At 39.7% G+C, this 19,094-nt stretch overlaps 1 protein-coding gene across 1 annotated transcript in view; it reads right to left on the reverse strand.

The window, feature by feature from the left end:
- Window positions 1-18,418, reverse strand: part of LOC126141457 (ATP-dependent DNA helicase DDX11-like) — a gene marked incomplete at its 5' end in the record, with an annotated part of 63,974 nt that extends 45,556 nt beyond the window's left edge. The window contains 3 exons of the mRNA XM_049915247.1: window positions 429-636; window positions 11,615-11,747; window positions 18,261-18,418. Of these exons, the coding sequence (XP_049771204.1) occupies window positions 429-636; window positions 11,615-11,747; window positions 18,261-18,418 (499 nt within the window). The remainder of the gene's footprint in view (window positions 1-428; window positions 637-11,614; window positions 11,748-18,260) is intronic.
- Window positions 18,419-19,094: the final 676 nt, after the last annotated feature.

Genomic DNA, 19,094 nt, shown 5'->3' on the forward strand with positions numbered 1-19,094 from the left:
AAGGAAGGACCCACAGTTAAAAATTAGAACTCCATACCATAATATTTTTCACATTAACAAATCACTGCCCGAGGGTAAAAGTAGACATAAGTAACAGAAAAAAATCCTTGGATCAATTGGGAATTGAAACCTGGGTCTTTGGTTTATAGTATGACAGATACCTACTGAGCAAACAAATCACACATCTCAAAAATGTATAAAGCCTATACTGCTTATCAAAATATCAGGTTTTTCTTCCACTCTTCACAAAAATGTAATAACTCTTTTTCAATTATATTCAAATTTAGATAAACATGATAGAACTGAATTATACATGAAATTCAACAAACAAATAATAAAAATACCAATCTTAGGCGAATTCAGTTTTGAAGGTAGGTTTATATTTGGTATAATATGTGCAGAATCCACCTTGTGGCAGTGTGACAGACCTTGGCAACTTGATGATGGGCTCTATGTGTGCAGCAGGGTTGAGTAGCATGAAGCGCAGTCTGCCCTTCCCAAGCACTGTGTTTATGGACACCAGCACTCGCCCATCATCACTCTTTGTTGTCAAGGCTTCAAGGAATGACACTATAGATGGTAGTGGATTCCCAAAAGAGGTTTCCTTCCTCTCAGTATTTTGCAAGGGTGTTTGCTCTGCAACACGCAAAAAACATGAAAGCATTCACAATTCTGAAAATATTGTGGTGAGTGGGGAACACACAATTATACACAATGGAAAGTAAAATGATAAAGCTTTAACGTTAGAATATGGTAATGGAATTAAAATATTCATTTCTTTTTAATGAAATTTACATATTTCAATAGCAATTTTTAAAAATATTAACTTTAAAAAATTAGCATAGAACAGCCATGAGTTTTTTACAACAATTTATTCTGAAAAGTATGTTGTCACTTGTAAATTTATTTGTACACATTTCTATCCATTATAAATCACAAAAAGTTATTATTATGACAATATTGTCAAAAAGCACACTTTACATTCAATGTTAGGGGAGAATAGTTTGGTTTAGTTGTGGTCAGCTGTTAAGCAAATAGTTGAGTATAGTTATATTAAAATTATTTGATGAACAATGGAAAATCCAGGATGGAATAAAGACAATATTATGAAAAGGATAGATTGCTACTCACCATATAGAGGTGATGTTGAGTCTCAGACAAGCACAACAAAAACCCTGCTTAACATGTGAGCTTTCGTCCACAAGGCCTTGTTCTAAAGTAGAAAACAAACACACACACACACACACACAAATCACTGTCTCTGGCCACTGAGGCCACACTATGACACATATGATATGATCACTGTGGTCACAGAGGCTGCACTATGAGCATCTGTGCACAATTGGAGAAGCAATCTGGTTGGTGGGGGTAAGAATGAGGTTTGGGCAGGGAGGGGAGAAGGGATAGCAGAGTTGGAACGCAGGGCAGTAAAGTGATGTTTGTGGGAGCATACAGGGATGTGGTGGTGATGATGATGTTTGGTGTGTGGGGCGCTCAACTGCGTGGTTATCAGCGCCCGTACAATTACCCAATCTTTGCTCAGTCCAATTTCGCCACTTTCCTGGATGATGATGAAATGATGAGGACAACACAAACACCCAGTCATCTCGAGGCAGGTGAAAATCCCTGACCCCGCCGGGAATCGAACCCAGGACCCCGTGCTCGGGAAGCGAGAATGCTACCGCGAGACCACGAGCGGCGGACGGATGTGGTGGTGACAAGGTAGGCAGGGTGTATATGCCCTGGTACAACCGGGAAATCCAGGAAAAAACACGGGAATTTTTTCTGTCAGGAACAAGACTGGGAAAAACACAGGAATTTTTTTAGAATTCTGCAAATTTTTCGGTGTTTTATGTCTCAGTAAATTTTTTGGAATTTTGACTGCTAAGAACTGATAGTCCGACAAAGAATACTGCTGTATTCCACTACTGCAGAATTATGCCACAGCACTAAAAAAAAAAAAAAAAAAACACGTAAAACTTAAGTTGTAAAGGAAATGCACCATTTACAACTAAACACACTGCACACGCAGCATCTGCCAACAGCAAAATCTGTTAAAGGCATTAGGACAAAAGACTATGCAATACTTCATCAAAACAGCCACTCGCAATGAGCGGGACATCACAGCTGTTTACATTAGCTTCGTTAGAGCAGTTGCCAGAGCTCATGCATCTGTGCAGTTGAGTCACGTATGAACAGTGCATTTTCTCACTTCTGGCTACTTGAAGTAAGCCTGTTGGCTGTATCGGCTGTAGGAAGCAGCAAGATGCTAGCCAAAAAAATTTTTGTGGCACACAGTGTTTACATTTAGTGATTTTGCTGTTTCCTCTTTGTTTACAGCTCTCAAGTCAAACGAAAGGAAAACGGATTTCTGAGGTCGGGAGCCATCAACTGAATTAAAATATATTCACATAATTATGGAAGGCTAAAATACATTGAGCTTTTTTTTTTTTAATTTTTTTTTTTTATTTCCAGGCTTTTGACAGTGAAGCATTAATCGCCTTGCAGAATGATGAATTTATTTTCGTTGGCTTGCTAAAGAAATTTGGCTGTTATTAATCTTTTCTGTTGAGGCAGTCAATTTATCTGAAACAAATTATTTCATTCCAGACTATTGGTTAGTTTCAACTGTTTGCTGGATTTCAATTGCAAGTTTTCATCTTCTGGCACATATGGCATTATGCCATAATAAAGAACCAAACATGAGATAGTGCAGTACTGGTACTCCAAGAAAATTTATATCCTGAAAACCATGTTGAAAAGCTTAATACCAGGTTGGGGCCTACTTCATTGTGAATCAGGACACACGAATGTGCACTGTAAGCAGAATTATGTATTTTATTATAGTTTACAAAATTCCGATGCTCTTGGTGTATCCTCTGATGCCCTGTTTCTTTTATGATGTAATGTAATATTTCTCAATGCTTTAAATGTACAAACATACAGGTTTCCTACGTCATTGTAGCTGCACACGTGCAGTAATTACTGTTTTCTGGTGGTCAATGGCAACTGCTGAAATGAACCTGTTTCTAATAGCTCGTGGGAAAATATTGCAAATGGTGGTTTTAAATGCGTCACTTTCAGTGTAAATTTCCTTTTACGCAAGATGAATTATGTTACATCTGAGAGCGTGCAATGAATTTCTTAAATCGCATTGTGTTGACTCTCATTTAAAACTTAACCATTTGAGGACCAGCCACTTAGAACAACTTCGAGCCCAGAAGACCAGACATTAACGTCATTATTTCAAAAAAATTCTGGCATATCTGTGTGATGTATCTTAAAGTGAAAAAAAAAAAGAAAAGAAAAAAAGGGACCAGTTTATATGTGAAAGTTCAGCTTTTCTGATAGCTTATTGATCTCCAAAACCAGTATTATATGTGAAAGCGTAGCTTTTCTTGTATCCACACTTATATATTAATTTAAACCATTAACTTTTCCTATTTGTGTGTTCATGAACAGTCCAGGCCTACCTTCGTGATGTACATGTCACGGCCTGTTTTTCTCGTAAGCCTTGTTGTATGCTCTGAATATCTGCTTTCATTGGCTGGCAAGATCACGTGACACAAGCAATGACTGACTGACAAAAGCGCATCGCAATCTCTATTTCAACACTTTGGAAACTAACTTGCTGTGTTTGGTGGAATTCGAATCATACTTTTGTAATATGAAAATATACAGCATACTTGTTGCTGCACATAAAATATTTTTCTTTCTTTTTTTTTTTTTTTTTCGTTCGCAGTTGTTTACTGATGCGCCGGGAAGTTCAAGCCGGTGCATAAAACCTTAACCCTTCAAAAGAGTGATAAGTTTTACAATTCTGAGGGAAAGTATACTGTCACTTAACATTTAAAAGTGTATTTTCATCCGGGAGAAAGTGTATTTTAACTGGGAAATCCGGGGAAAATCTGGGAATTTTTTTTTCCTCGTCTGCTTATACACCCTGGTAGGGGAAGAGGGGTGCAGTTGCGAGGCTGGGTGGGTCATAAAAGGAAACAAATAGAGCAGGAGAATAAGGAGACTGTGGGTGCGGGCGAGATAGAAGATTGTGTAGCGCTGGAGTGAGAGCAGAGAAGGGTAGGGGGTGCAGGACAGGGACTAATGAAGCTTGAGGCCTCTCCCACATTCTCTCATAGCTGACAAAGCATGTCTCACATTTACCACACTACATTTACCACACCCTCAGTAATTCCCTCCCACCACAATACAGAATTCAGAACCTAAACAGACCCCGAACACAGTCATGAAAGTTTCCTCTAAAAGCCTTAGTCCCACACAAGTATTCTCTCTCTCTCTCTCTCTCTCTCTCTCTCTCTGACAGAGGGCTTACCTTTTGTCCCACACCCAGATTCAGTCCTGCTGTGCTTCTTCTCCCCGTCTTCTGATACCTAAAGTGAAAACACTTTTATGCCACCAACCCTAAAAATAAGACTCAAACCACAACCAATGGTGAACCTTGCCTGGCTCAGTTCACTCCTCCATCCAGCCATGATCCATCCACTGCCTCAAAATCTCTCCCTGTTAACATTGCAGAATTTCTTAACCTCAAACCATCCTCACCATAATTCCTCAAATCCCTCAACATGGAAGCTAACTTTACATCTGCAGAAAGAACCACAATCCACCACCTAAAAACTGATCCTGACCTTATAATCATACTTGCCGACAAAGGCTCCACCACCGTGGTCTTGAATCACAAGGATTACCTGGCAAAAGGACTCCACTCCAACAGGATCTCGTCTCTCCTAAGACCCTTAGGCCCATCCCAGAACCTCTCACTTGAGTGAATCTCATTCCTTACCCTGCCAATCCCCACACTCTGCCTTCTGCATGCTTCCTAAAGTCCATAAACCCAATCACCCAGGACACCCCATTGTGGCCAGTTACTGTGATCCCACTGAGACTCTCTCTGCTCCCATAGACTAACACTTTCTGCCCATTATCCGTAACCTATCCTCCTATATATAACACACCAACCATTTTCCCTTTCTCCACAGTACCCGTTTCTTTACTATACGGCGCCCTGCTCATCGCTATTGATGCCATCTCCCTTTACACTAATATCCCTAAAGCCCAAGGCCTTGTCACTATTAAGCACTACCTTTCCCAATGCCCAGCTGATTTCACACCTACGACGTCCTCCCTGGTCACGATGACCAAATGTACCCTCACCCACAATTACTTCACCTTTGAAGGCATCTCCTACAAACAAATCCATCCTACAACAATGGGCATCCGCATGGCACCATCCTATGCCAATCTATTCACGAGCCATACGGAGGAATTATTCCCAACCACCCCGAATCTCAAAGCCTTCACCTGGTTCACTTTTCATTGATGATGTCTTTGTGATCTGGATCAATAGTAAGGACACCATATCCACATTCCTCCAGAACCTCAACACATTCTCTCCCATTTGATTCACCTGGTCCTCCTCAATCCAACAAGCCACTTCCCCCATTGTTGACCTCCACCTCAGAGATGGCTACATCAGTACCTCTCTGACTGTAAAAACCTACCAACCACCAGCAATACCTCCACTTCAATAGTTTCCACCCATTCCATACCAAGAAGTCCCTTCCATACAGGCTAGCCACCCACGGCTGTTGCATCTGTAGTGACGAGCAATCCCTCTCCAAGTGTACCAAGGGCCTCACAGAGGCCTTCACAGACAGAAATATTGTAGGGACAGATCTCCTGGGCATTATCTCTCCAGTAACCCACCACCTCCCAGAGTCCCACTGTCCAGCCACAAAGGAGCATTCCACCCATGGCTCAGTACCATCCAGGACTGGAGGAACTAAATCACGTTCTCCACCATTCGATTACCACTCATCATACACCTCCCACAAAGGCACTCCGGTTCCCACTGAATTTACGCAAGATCCTCGTCCATCCCCTCTTCACCCTGCTCCCAACCCCTTGCCTCATGGCTCATATCGCTATAATAGACCTAGATGCTAGACGCATCCCGTACATCCTACCAACCATCACCTACTCCAGTCAGGTCACAAGCACTATCTGTTCAATCAAAGGCAGGGTTACCTATGAAAGCAATCATGTGATACACAAGCTAAGCAGCAACCATGTGCCACACTCTACGTGGGCATGACAACCAACAAGCTGTCCATCCACATGAACGGCCATTGATAAACTGGAACCAAGACACACCCAGTTGCTGAACATGCTGCTCAACATTCTTCACTTCAATGATCACTTTGGAGCCTACGCCATCTGAATCCTTCCTACCAACACCAGCTTTCCTGAAATGCGCAGGTGGAATCTCTCCTTGCTATATATCATATGTTCCTGTAACCCCCAAGGCCTCAAGCTCAGTTAGTCCTTGTCCTTCACCTTTCCCAGCCCCCTATCCCACTAATGCATCCAGTCTCCTTTTTCCCCTCCTCTACTGGCCTCTTTTTCCACCCCCTCCCCCAACCCACCCTGTCTAACCTCCCAACTGCACCTAGCTATCCCACCCTGTCCCTGAATTGCTTCCACAAGCAGCACTTTACTGTCCTCCACCCCTACCCCACTATCCAACCCTCTCCCTGCCCAATGCCTCCTCTGTACCCCCACCAACCAGACTGCTTCTCTTACCATGTGCAGTTGCTCACAGTATGGCCTCACTGACCAGAGACAGTGGTCTTTTGTATGAGTTGTCCTTGCGTTAATGTGTGTGTGTTCTCTACATCTACATCACTACTCTGCAATTCACATTTAAGTGCTTGGCAGAGGGTTCGTCGAACCACAATCATACTATCTCTCTACCATTCCACTACCGAACAGCGCGCAGGAAAAACGAACACCTAAACCTTTCTGTTCGAGCTCTGATTTCCCTTACTTTATTTTGATGATCATTCCTACCTATGTAGGCTGGGCTCAACAAAATATTTTCGCATTCGGAAGAGAAAGTTGGTGACTGAAATTTGGTAAATAGATCTCACCGCAACGAAAAACGTCTTTGCTGTAATGACTTCCATCCCAATTCGCGTATCATATCTGCCACACTCTCTCCCCTATTACGTGATAATACAAAACGAGCTGCGCTTTTTTGCACCCTTTCGATGTCCTCCATCAATCCCACCTGGTAAGGATCCCACACCGCGCAGCAATATTCTAACAGAGGACGAACGAGTGTAGTGTAAGCTGTCTCTTTAGTGGACTTGTTGCATCTTCTAAGTGTCCTGCCAATGAAACACAACCTTTGGCTCGCCTTCACCACAATATTATCTATGTGGTCTTTCCAACTGAAGTTGTTTGTAATTTTAACACCCAGGTACTTAGTTGAATTGACAGCCTTGAGAATTGTACTATTTATTGAGTAATCGAATTCGAACGGATTTCTTTTGGAACTCATGTGGATCACCTCACACTTATCGTTATTTGGCGTCAACTGCCACCTGCCACACCATACATCAATCTTTTCTAAATCGCTTTGCAACTGATACTGGTCTTCGGATGACCTTACTAGACGGTAAATTACAGCATCATCTGCGAACAACCTAAGAGAACTGCTCAGATTGTCACCCAGGTCATTTATATAGATCAGGAACAGCAGAGGTCCCAGGATGCTTCCCTGGGGAACACCTGATATCACTTCAGTTTTACTCGATGATTTGCCATCTATTACTACGAACTGCGACCTTCCTGACAGGAAATCACGAATCCAGTCGCACAACTGAGACGATACCCCATAGGCCCGCAGCTTGATTAGAAGTCGCTTGTGAGGAACGGTGTCAAAAGCTTTCCGGAAATCTAGAAATACGGAATCAACTTGAGATCCCCTGTCGATAGTGGCCATTACTTCGTGCGAATAAAGAGCTAGCTGCGTTGCACAAGAACGATGTTTTCTGAAACCATGCTGATTACGTATCAATAGATCGTTCCCTTCGAGGTGATTCATAATGTTTGAATACAGTATATACTCCAAAACCCTACTGCAAACCGACGTCAATGATATAGGTCTGTAGTTTTGTATCAGCGTAATCTGAAAGGAACCTAATCGGTATACAATCTGGACCTGAAGACTTGCCCGTATCAAGAGATTTGAGTTGCTTCGCAACCACTAAGGTATCTACTTCTAAGAAACTCATGCTAGCAGCTGTTCGTGTTTCAAATTCTGGAATATTCCATTCATCTTCCCTGGTGAAGGAATTTCGGAAAACTGCGTTCAATAACTCCGCTTTAGCAGCACAGTCGTCGGTAACAGTACCATCGGCACTGCGCAGCGAAGGTATTGACTGCGTCTTGCCGCTTGTGTACTTTACATACAACCAGAATTTCTTCGGATTTTCTACCAAATTTCGAGACAATGTTTCGGTGTGGAACCTATTAAAGGCATCTCGCATTGAAGTCCGTGCCAAATTTCGCGCGTCTGTAAATTTTAGCCAATCTTCGGGAGTTCGCGTTCTTCTGAACTTCACATGCTTTTTCCGTTGCCTCTGCAACAGCGTTCGGACCTGTTTTGTGTACCACGGGCGATCAGTTCCATCTCTTACCAATTTATGAGGTATGAATCTCTCAATTGCTGTTGCTACTATATCTTTGAATTTGAGCCACATCTCGTCTACATTTGCATAGTCAGTTCGGAAGGAATGTAGATTGTCTCTTAGGAAGGCTTCTAGTGACACTTTATCCGCTTTTTTAAATAAAATTATTTTGCGTTTGTTTCTGGTAGATTTGGAAGAAACGGTATTGAGCCTAGCTACAACGACCTTGTGATCACTAATCCCTGTATCAGTCTTGATGCTCTCTATCAGCTCTGGATTGTTTGTGGCTAAGAGGTCAAGTGTGTTTTCGCAACCATTTACAATTCAGGTGGGTTCGTGGACTAACTGCTCGAAATAATTTTCGGAGAAAGCATTTAGGACAATCTCAGATGATGTTTTCTGCCTACCACCAGTTTTGAACAAGTATTTTTGCCAACATATCAAGGGAAGGTTGAAGTCCCCACCAACTATAACCGTATGAGTGGGGTATTTATTTGTTACGAGACTCAAATTTTCTCTACTTTAGAATAAAGCCTCTGGTTGAAAGCTCACATGTTTAGTAGTCTTTTTGTTGTGCCTGTCTGCTACTCAACATCTCTTCTATATGACAAGTATCAATCCATTCTTTTCATAATATTAAAATTACTAGAAAGTTGATGTGTCACTTGCCACTACAGAGTTACCACATTGGCTGCCGGCCAACACTCAACTGTAGGCAACACACAAACATCACAGGTCACAAATGCTGCTAATGTGTAATGGACAGCAATGTTGGAAGTGGCCGCTGCGAGGCAAGACAGAAATGTGAGCTGCTCTGTTGACAGCTGATTTTAAGTCACCAATGACTGAATTGTGCAGATAACATGTTTGCCCTAAATTTAAACCTATGTCCCAACCTAATCACAACCTCATGATGCGCAATGTATCTGAGAAAACAGCAGTCAAAAATATGCAGCAGAACCAAAGTCAGGATCACTTTGTTCATGGCAATTAAAGCTAAATTCTACAAGCAAAGTCGAAACAGAAACATTTCAATTTCAGTGCTAAAATGTAATTTCTTGAAGTCCCCGGTTACCTGAAACTATCCTCACACTGCCTACATGAGCTGCCACTTTATCAACCGAAAAGCAATCCTGGTTGGCACTTGGTTGCAGATTATAGGTGACACAGGCAGATTCCAAATGAAAACAAAGTGATAGGAAGAAAAATAAGAGCAAATAAAAGAGGCAATACTATGATGAAAACAGTGCGGCAAAGTATTAGAAATTAAAAAAAAACATACATTTATACCAATTAATTGACTAAAAAAAATACAGTCTTTTGATTAGATTTAGAAATAAAAAATTTAGAAATAAAAACAATTTCAGTACATTTGATGAGATTTGAATGTACGACCTTCTCCACACCAAGTTTATACACTAACCATAGCACTTTGCCACTACACTGCATAAGGTAGTTGTATTTATGACTCCAAAGACCCAGTCACAGATGAATTGCAGTCTTCTACAATTTGGCTTCACGCAATGCTGCGCGAACCTTCCCAATATAAGCCAATCTCTGTGATTATTATAACTGTTTTAAGTGACACTGAATCGTGTCTGCCAGAAGGATCCAGTAGTGTGTGAGTGTGTGTGTGTGTGTGTGTGTGTGTGTGTGTGTGAAGGGGAGGAGGTGTGTGTGTGTGTGTGTGTGGGGGGGGGGGGGGGGCAGCATCACTAATGGTCAGTTTCAGGTGTTTAAAATGTCTGCTTGTGTCTGTGTATATGCGGATGGATATGTGTGTGTGTGTGTGTGCGAGTGTGCGAGTGTATACCTGTCCTTTTTTCCCCCTAAGGTAAGTCTTTCCGCTCCCGGGATTGAAATGACTCCTTACCCTCTCCCTTAAAACCCACATCCTTTCGTCTTTCCCTCTCCTTCCCTCTTTCCTGACGAAGCAACCGTTTGTTGCGAAAGCATGAATTTTGTGTGTATGTTTGTGTTTGTTTGTGTGTCTATCAACCTGCCAGTGCTTTTGTTTGGTAAGTCACATCATCTTTCTTTTTAGATATGTACATATGATTATTACCAGATAGCAAAGAAAAAATACTGAAGCATGAGAATATAATTATAGCCGAAATATCTTACCATGCCATTTGATTTCTTTGTTTATTTTAAATTAAATTACAGAAGCAAACAATTCTTCTTCTTATAATATTCCTCTAATTCACAGGCTGCTTCAAATCAGTCAGAAGACTGACGACTCAAATTAAAAATCAAATAATAGAAACTCCAGATTGGAATATCAACAATATAAAAATAAAATTTTAAAAAAATTATTTTCTGTGTAAACACTTCCCTCAGGTCATCCATAATACATGCGAAGAAGTTAGGTTAATAAGCTGGTATATTATTCTGCCCACCTATCGTGTAAGCCTTCCTTTAACTTGAGCTTATGACAATGTCGTTCTTCCCTTCATTATCTGTCCCAATTTATTGCATCTTTCAACTCAAAATACTTGAAATATCACCGACCTGAAGTTTCTGTGGGGCCACCCACAAGAGAACTACATTAAGATATTACAGATGTCCATGTTTGCTGAATATAAGTATTTAGAATGTGCTCTGTTTCAAGTACATGCTCATTTATTTATAATACTGCCAGTCACACATTTATGATCATCTAAGATAAAAATGTCAAACTTTATATATTTGGGTGTTTCTTGTATGTTTCTTTTACTCAGATTTCTATGTGATTTGCTGCCTTTTTCCTTCACCACCTTGCTTCATCCAAACCTGTCTCAAATTTATGCTTTGTTCTGCCAAAGAAACCTCTATTATCATTTAAGGTTCTTCACATTTTTGTAAGTTCCAGTATTCTATGAATAGTGTCTGTTTTTGTAAATAATGCTGACACAAAAAAATTAACAAAGAAATACGTCACTTAAAAGCATTGTAATGACTAGTTACATAAAATATTTTCAAATGAATAGTTTCCAAATGACTGCACTGATCACATGTTATACTGAACCTGTTGCTACATACATTCATATATTTATTTTGCAATTTCTTTTCCTTACATAGCAGTTGTAAACATCACAATTCCAATATTCTCGACAAATACTTATGAAACTGTACTACTGTACCTGTTGAAACTTTTCCTTTAATTCCATTTTTGGAACTGGCATGGACCATTTCACTGAGAAGAGCTTTCAGACCACCTTTTTTCTCTGGGTGTATTTTCACTGTTGATTCATAAAGCTCTCCATAACGCCGAATCTGAAGTATCCAAAGTCATATGTAAATTTCCTTGTGGTGTTCTAAAAATTATAAAGATACATCACATTTAAGGAAAATTTGTCAAGAGTGCATGAGAAACAACACCCAGTTGCAGTCTGAAATGAGCTGGCAATACTCACACTGAAATCACTCAGATTTTGAACTGTTGCAAAATACCAGATTAGAAGCTGATGTTTATATCTGTAATTCAAAAATTTAATTAACTGTACAAACATGTCTGTGATTAGAGAAATAATTGATGATAATACAAGTTGTGACATGGAGAGACAGGATTGATAAAGGTTAAAAAGAAAATAAAACGTACTTTCCCATCAGGGTAATGAAAAGTCCTAGGTTGAATATAAATAATGGGAGGTGAAATGGTAATCAGTTATATATAGTTGAAGCACTGAGCAGTTATTAGGCTTACAAACAAGAATGAGAACCTTTTTCGCCTTTTGATCACTGTCCTATAGAGTGAGCTAACTACTGACCACTCAACATGTCATATTTTTGGAGATGTTTTGACTCATCCTTGTGTTTACACCTGCTTAGTGATCTATTGAAAATTTATCAAAAACGAAAATAAAAAATAATAAAAATATGATCCATGATTTTCAGATGAATACAGCTGAAAAAGGTTTCTCATATACCTAACTATTGCAAGCCTTCATCTGATTAGACCAGTCAATATCTATACAAATCATTTTCTATACTGCTGCAGGGTTTTCATATGCTATTACTAGCGTACATATTTCTCAAATAACGGTTGTTGTTGTTGCTGTTGTTTTGGCCATCAACCCTAAGTTTGGTTTGATTCACTTTTCCATTCCTGTTGCTCGAAAGCTACCATCATTTCAGAATGACATGTAATTCATTTTAATTACTGATAAAATTATTTAATTGGATAAATAAAAAATCTACTCACCACTGATACGCAAGCTTTCGGAGGCAGTGGCTCCTTCTTCAGGCGGTTGAAGGGGAAGGAATAAGGGTGAAGTAAAAGGATTGGAGAGGCCTAGGAAAAGAGGTAGATTTTGGGAAAGTCAAGCAGACATGCTTGTGTCTGTATATGTGTGGATGGATATGTGTGTGTGTGCGCGAGTGTATACCCGTCCTTTTTTCCCCCTAACGTAAGTCTTTCCGCTCCCGGAAATGGAATGACTCCTTACCCTCTCCCTTAAAACCCACATCCTTTCGTCTTTCCCTCTCCTTCCCTCTTTCCTGACGAAGCAGCCGTTGGTTGCGAAAGCTAGAATTTTGTGTGTATGTTTGTGTTTGTTTGTGTGTCTATCGACGTGCCAGCACTTTCTTTTGGTAAGTCACATCTTCTTTGTTTTTAGATATATTTTTCCCACGTGGAATGTTTCCCTCTATTATATTCATACAATTAAATAATGTAATTCATTTTGTAATGTGTGGTAATCATTCTCTCTATGTCTCTTTCTTTCTTTCATTACGTTAGATATCAGACCTTTTTCTCACTAACTTGTTGCCAAGTGTCCTGATCAAGTCATATAATCTACAATAGTGTCCTGTAACACCTACTGTCAATGTTTTCCACCCACACACAGCACATAATTTACGGCAGAATAAAATCAGATACACGGGCAAATAACTAACTACAGTGGCTTTTACACATTCAGACATTTCATTTAATGAATGTGAAACCATACAAGACATTCATACTGATAAAATGAAAGTTATAGATTGGAAACATTTTACGAATTACCAGCTTATCATTACTTACGTAATGACTCATTTTATGACTGGCAGCTTTGACTTACATGATCCTACAAAACCTAATGGATTAAATTAAGCATGTAGCAAAAATATTGACATGATTTTGAAGAAACGAACATACGTATTTTGAAGCTGGTTTCATGTAATTTGGTATTAGCTCATGGCACCCAGATAGATAAGAGATTTATTTTTTACTTACTCGCCACAGTAAAACTTACAAAGGCAACAGAGGTGAATATAGTCCGACCTCCATTGACCATTAGTTTTCTAATCATACTGCCCTTAGTGACTTTACTTTAATCCATGAATAGCTTTAAGTAAGACGTGGAGCCACCCAGAAGAAGAAGAACAAGAAGAAGAAGAAACCCTATAGGGTAAATTAAAAAATAACTGGTGCATTATTAAAGACAAAACAAAAATTGTGGCTTGAGTGTCATTATCCTAAAAACTGTGGTGAGAAAAGTGAAAATGCATCTTAAATCAGGTCAAATATTCCAAATCTGCAAAAAAATTCAGTGTACAATGTAAGTCTGATAGCTTCTGCCTTTATACACTTATGTGATCAAAAGTCTCTGGACACCCTCAAAAACATATGTTTTTCATATTAGGTGCATTGTGTTGCCACCTATTGCCAGGCACTCCATGTAAGCGACCACAGTAGTCATTAGACATTGTTAGAGAGCAGAACTGGGCGCACTGTGGAACTCATGGACTTCAAACGTGGTCAAGTGATTGGGTGTCACTTGTGCCATACGCCTGTACGCTAGATTTCCACACTCCTAAACATCAAAAGTGTACAAGCCAATCTTGTCTGTTGACTGACAGCTGAAGCAGGTCGTAATGTGTAATAGGCAGACATCTATCCAGACCATCACACAGTAATTCCAAACTGCAACAGGATCCACTGTAAGTACTATGACAGTTAGGCTCGAAGTGAGCAAACTGGTCGAGCGGCTGGTCATAAGCCACACATCACGCTGGAAAATGCCAAACGACACCTCGCTTGGTGTAAGGAGGATAAATACTGGATGATTGAACAGTGGAAAAACATTGTATGGAGTGACGAATCACAGGATACAATGTGGCAATCCAATGGCAGGATGTGGGTATTACGAATGCCCTGTGAACGCCAACTGCCAGCGTGTGTAGTGCCAACAGTAAAATTCGGAGGCAGTGGTGTTATGGTGGGGCCATGTGTTTCATGAAGGGGGCTTGCACCCCTTGTTCTTTTGCATGGCATCATCACATCAAAGGCCTACATTGATGTTTTAAGAGCTTTCTGGCTTCCTACTGTTGAAGAGCAATTTGAGGATGGCAACTGCATCTTTCAACACGATCAAGCACCTGTTCATAATGCATGGCCTGTGGCATAGTGCACTACAATAACATCCCTATAATGGACTGGCCTGCACAGAATCCTGACCTGAATCCTACTGAATACCTTTGGGATGTTTTGGAACACCGACTTCATACCAGGCCTAACCGACCAACATCGATACTTATCCTCTGTGCAGCACTTCGTGAAGAATGGGCTGCCATTCCCCAACAAACCTTCCAGCACCTGATTGAATGTATGCCTGTGAGAGTGGAAGCTGTCATCAAGGTTAGGGGTGGGCCAACACCATACTGAATTCCAGCATTACCGATGGAGGGTGCCACAAAATTGTAAGTCATTTTCAGCCAGGTGTCTGGATACTTTTCATCACATAGTGTATGTGCAATAGAGAGCTATGGACACTTTAAAAACAAAAAAAATGAAATAAAGGATACAAACAACACAGTGAGATCAAAAGCAGTCAACAATATTGGACATTACAAGAAAATAAAGTCTACAAAGTAAAACAAATAGGAAAACCAAGAGAGTCTTGCAGACAGGCAGCAGACATAGGAGGGTACTGTTGGACCAAGTGTAGAGCTCCTTGGTGACAGATGACAGGTAACTATTATTTTTTTAAGTGCTCGATAATGTGACTAGTGATGTGTTTTAATTATTGTGGATCCAAGAAATAATTTGGACAACAACTTGAAATATGGAATTGAGGATGGCTTCAGGCACACCACTGGATAGTCTCATCACGTTCACTCTTTTGACCTAGAACGACACACTCAACATCCCGTTTTCACACTTAGGATGGCTGGTCAAAAACTTCTGGAGGAAACAAGTTCTTCTATGCTATATTTCTAGACGTGCAGGAGGCAACAGACAGGGTTCTAAGATCAAGTCTCTGGAAGTCCATATAAGAATGCGAGCAGTTAGCAAAGCTTTATGTTGAGCCACCAGGATCCCCTATGCAATCTTCAAGAACTAGACGAGATTAATTATAATAGTCTGGATAACAAGGCACATTTATTAAAAGGTGACCGGTTTCGAGCCTGTGATGATTGAAACCGGTCATCTTTTAGTAAACCTTTAGACTACTATAATTAATTTTGAAGACTGTATTTTGATCACTGATATCTCCAGTAATGTTTTCAAAAATAACTCTACGAGAACACAAAATCAGAGATCTGCTGACTTCACTACAAGCAAGATATCCAAGCAACACCGCAGTCCCTTGCTTATGCCTTTACCACACAATGAACACATGTAGCAGCAATATTAAAAATCTGACTGCTGTAGATCACCATATGTAAGCCATTCAACTGACCACTTGGCTTTTTCAGGTGACCTGGCAAATTGCCCTCTTTGATAAAAACTTCCAATGCAACATTAATGTCTGGGTGGAAGAGCTGAAGAAGAAAGGAATGAAGGCATTTTGCTGGAAAAATTGAAACCATGATTACAAACAAAATGGAGAAAAAGCACATTTAAAGCAAAGGCGTAAGAACAGGCTTGTAAATTTGAGTACTTGGGCTCTATCTTCAGAGCAGATAAGAAGATGAAAGACAAAATTAGGCAAAGAGATGGGGCAACAGGTCACCTGTCTAAAGTAGTCAAATGGAACTTCCTCACAAGAGACAGATATTGAAAGAAACCAAATTAGCGGAACTATGACTGGGAATCACGGATTGTGAGTAGCTGATCAGGAAGTCTGATACATGCAGCAGAAATGAGATACCAGAAAATAAAAGTAGGCAGGACAGGATCCCAAACAGAGCAATTTGGGATTTATATATAAAGCCTCGGGAGAAGAATATCAGCTGAAATGGTTTGGACATCACCTGCCAAGGTAAATAAAGTACGTGATAGTAAAGGGAGAGGTGAGGACAGCCAAGAAAGATGTGGAAGTACGTAGTAGTAGACACAATGCAGGAGTGAGAAAAGGCAGTAATTGCTGCTACAAAAAGGAAGAGATTGAGATTAATTGTATCTCCTACACCATGAGGTAGACTAGTGAAGTATCTGCCACACTTGTTTGTGCCCCACCCACCTTTGTTTGCAGTCAAATAGTTGCCTTTCATGACATTAATGTGCAGATAATTGTTCTGAAGAAGCAGTAGATAAAGATCAGCTGTTTAGTCTAAGTAGGAAAAAAGTAAGTTTCTGTTCATTTTACATCCTTTTTGCCAAAGCAATAATCTTTTTTCTAAGAACTGTATTTAGCCCAATTATAGCTTTATGCAGCTAAAACACAGGCAGACTAATCCCAGCATACAGATGTACTCTGATAGTTGATTTTGACCTAAAATTTACACCTTGACTCATTAGACATTCCAAAAATTTTCTTTCCTGATAGGATTTACAGATCATGTACCGCAGAATGAATGCGTGAAGCAAGAAATCAATTACATACATGAACTCTAGAGAGCTCAGAAGACAGTTCTCATTAACAAGAGTGTTTATGGTACTTCTGCCATCCAACTGGTGAAACACCAGGGCCTTTACCATCCACTCCTTGGTCACTTTGCCCTCAGAAGAAGGGATCCTTGTTTCCACATTTAAGATTTAGGTTTATCAATTAGAGTGCCTGTGTCAGAAAAGATCATTTTTCATTCTGCGTAGTTAATACATTAATCTCTTTTACAATTCATCACTATGTAAAGCTAATTTCTGGATTATTAATTATACTGGTGGTTGCCAGTCTTTATTTACTCTACATGTATGCTTTAGTAGGCACAGTCCTACAGGAGGTGGTTACACCCTTGCCTTCCTTCAACCTTCGAACTGACTTGCCTGGCTTTTTGTAGTGGGTCCTACAGATTAATGTGGATTCTGATCCATAGTACACTTTGGCATTTTTCACATTATCAAATCATTACCCCAGAGAGGAAAGAAACTAAAATGGCAGCAAAACCTTAGTACTAACAGAGGACCAAACCTCAGATCTGGCTCTTATCCACTGAGACACACAATTTTTCATATCATAGAAATAAATATTTCCGCATTTTATTTTTCTGTCTACCTTTAAGTGCAAATGCTTTTTAGTTTAGTCCTCAATAAATATTGGCTATAAACCTTTAAACCGCATCAAGCCTAGGCATCCTCCAAATGCAAAATAGACATTTTTACAAGTATTTTTACAAAACAATATGAATTTAGTGCAGTACTGGTCAGTATTAACAAAACTCTTGGGATGTATTTATAAGATTTCTAGTAAGAAAGTGTTCCAAATTTCACAACAGTAAAACTTGTCAATCATATCTATACCAAATTGTACAGTTAAACAATATATCTGTGAATCAGCATCTCCACTATATGGTGAGTAGCAACTATCCTTCTCATAATATTGCCAACTTGTACGATAATAAGGTGAAATTTGAACCCAGGTAAACCAATTTGTTTTTATCCAAATATCCTAATCAAAATATCACAAATCAGCATGGTATTACCTTATGTGCCAGCTTACTCTTCTTGCAAAATTGCAGTAACACGTATGGGTTGATATTATCAATTTCTGCAAATAACAGAAAATCTGTTAGTGTATACATCTTCTCTTCTGCAGCTCGCAAACCAGTACTGACATCAGGATGGTGACCAGGCCTACCACCTGCAAAATGGTATTAAAATTCACAAACTGAAAATACTTTCTCACACAAGCTAGACCCTCTGGAATATCATAAAACCATTTTCATAACCATTTTAAAGACAGAACACATTGAAAACACTGGCAAGAGATTATTCCACCATAAAGAAAAAAATACAATGGGTGGGGTATTGATTTAGGCTGCATTCTGTGTAAGTTACATAAACAACTGACAGTACACAACACTTTCAGGTGACAAAATAGCACATGTACAGTTACGTTAGTGGCCTATGTGGGTACATTTGTGGTGCTTCATGCCTTCCATTACAATGGGCAACATTTAGATTCAAATCTGTCTGAGTATTGTCACTATACCCCACACAACAGGCAATCATGAGAAAACTTTGAGCTAGTACAAAGGAAGAATTTGCTAAAAGACTTTCCCAAAACATTTGTGTTAGTATAGCCCAACTTTTGTGGGACAAGAGGCATAAAAATTACCATAACTAATTTATGTCTAATCAATAGTGCATGGTTGTGACCAAGTTAGTGGGCAAAACAACTAGAAGTACGCTTTTATTTATTTTATCTCTTTTTAAATAAGAATATTAAGATCAAAGGCATTCCTGTGTATGATGAAGGTTGGGTTTTATTTCTAAAACACACTTATCTTTCATTTATCTTCACTTATTTAAACTCA

Source organism: Schistocerca cancellata, unplaced genomic scaffold (assembly GCF_023864275.1).
Source record: "Schistocerca cancellata isolate TAMUIC-IGC-003103 unplaced genomic scaffold, iqSchCanc2.1 HiC_scaffold_713, whole genome shotgun sequence".
Classification (NCBI taxonomy): domain Eukaryota; kingdom Metazoa; phylum Arthropoda; class Insecta; order Orthoptera; family Acrididae; genus Schistocerca; species Schistocerca cancellata.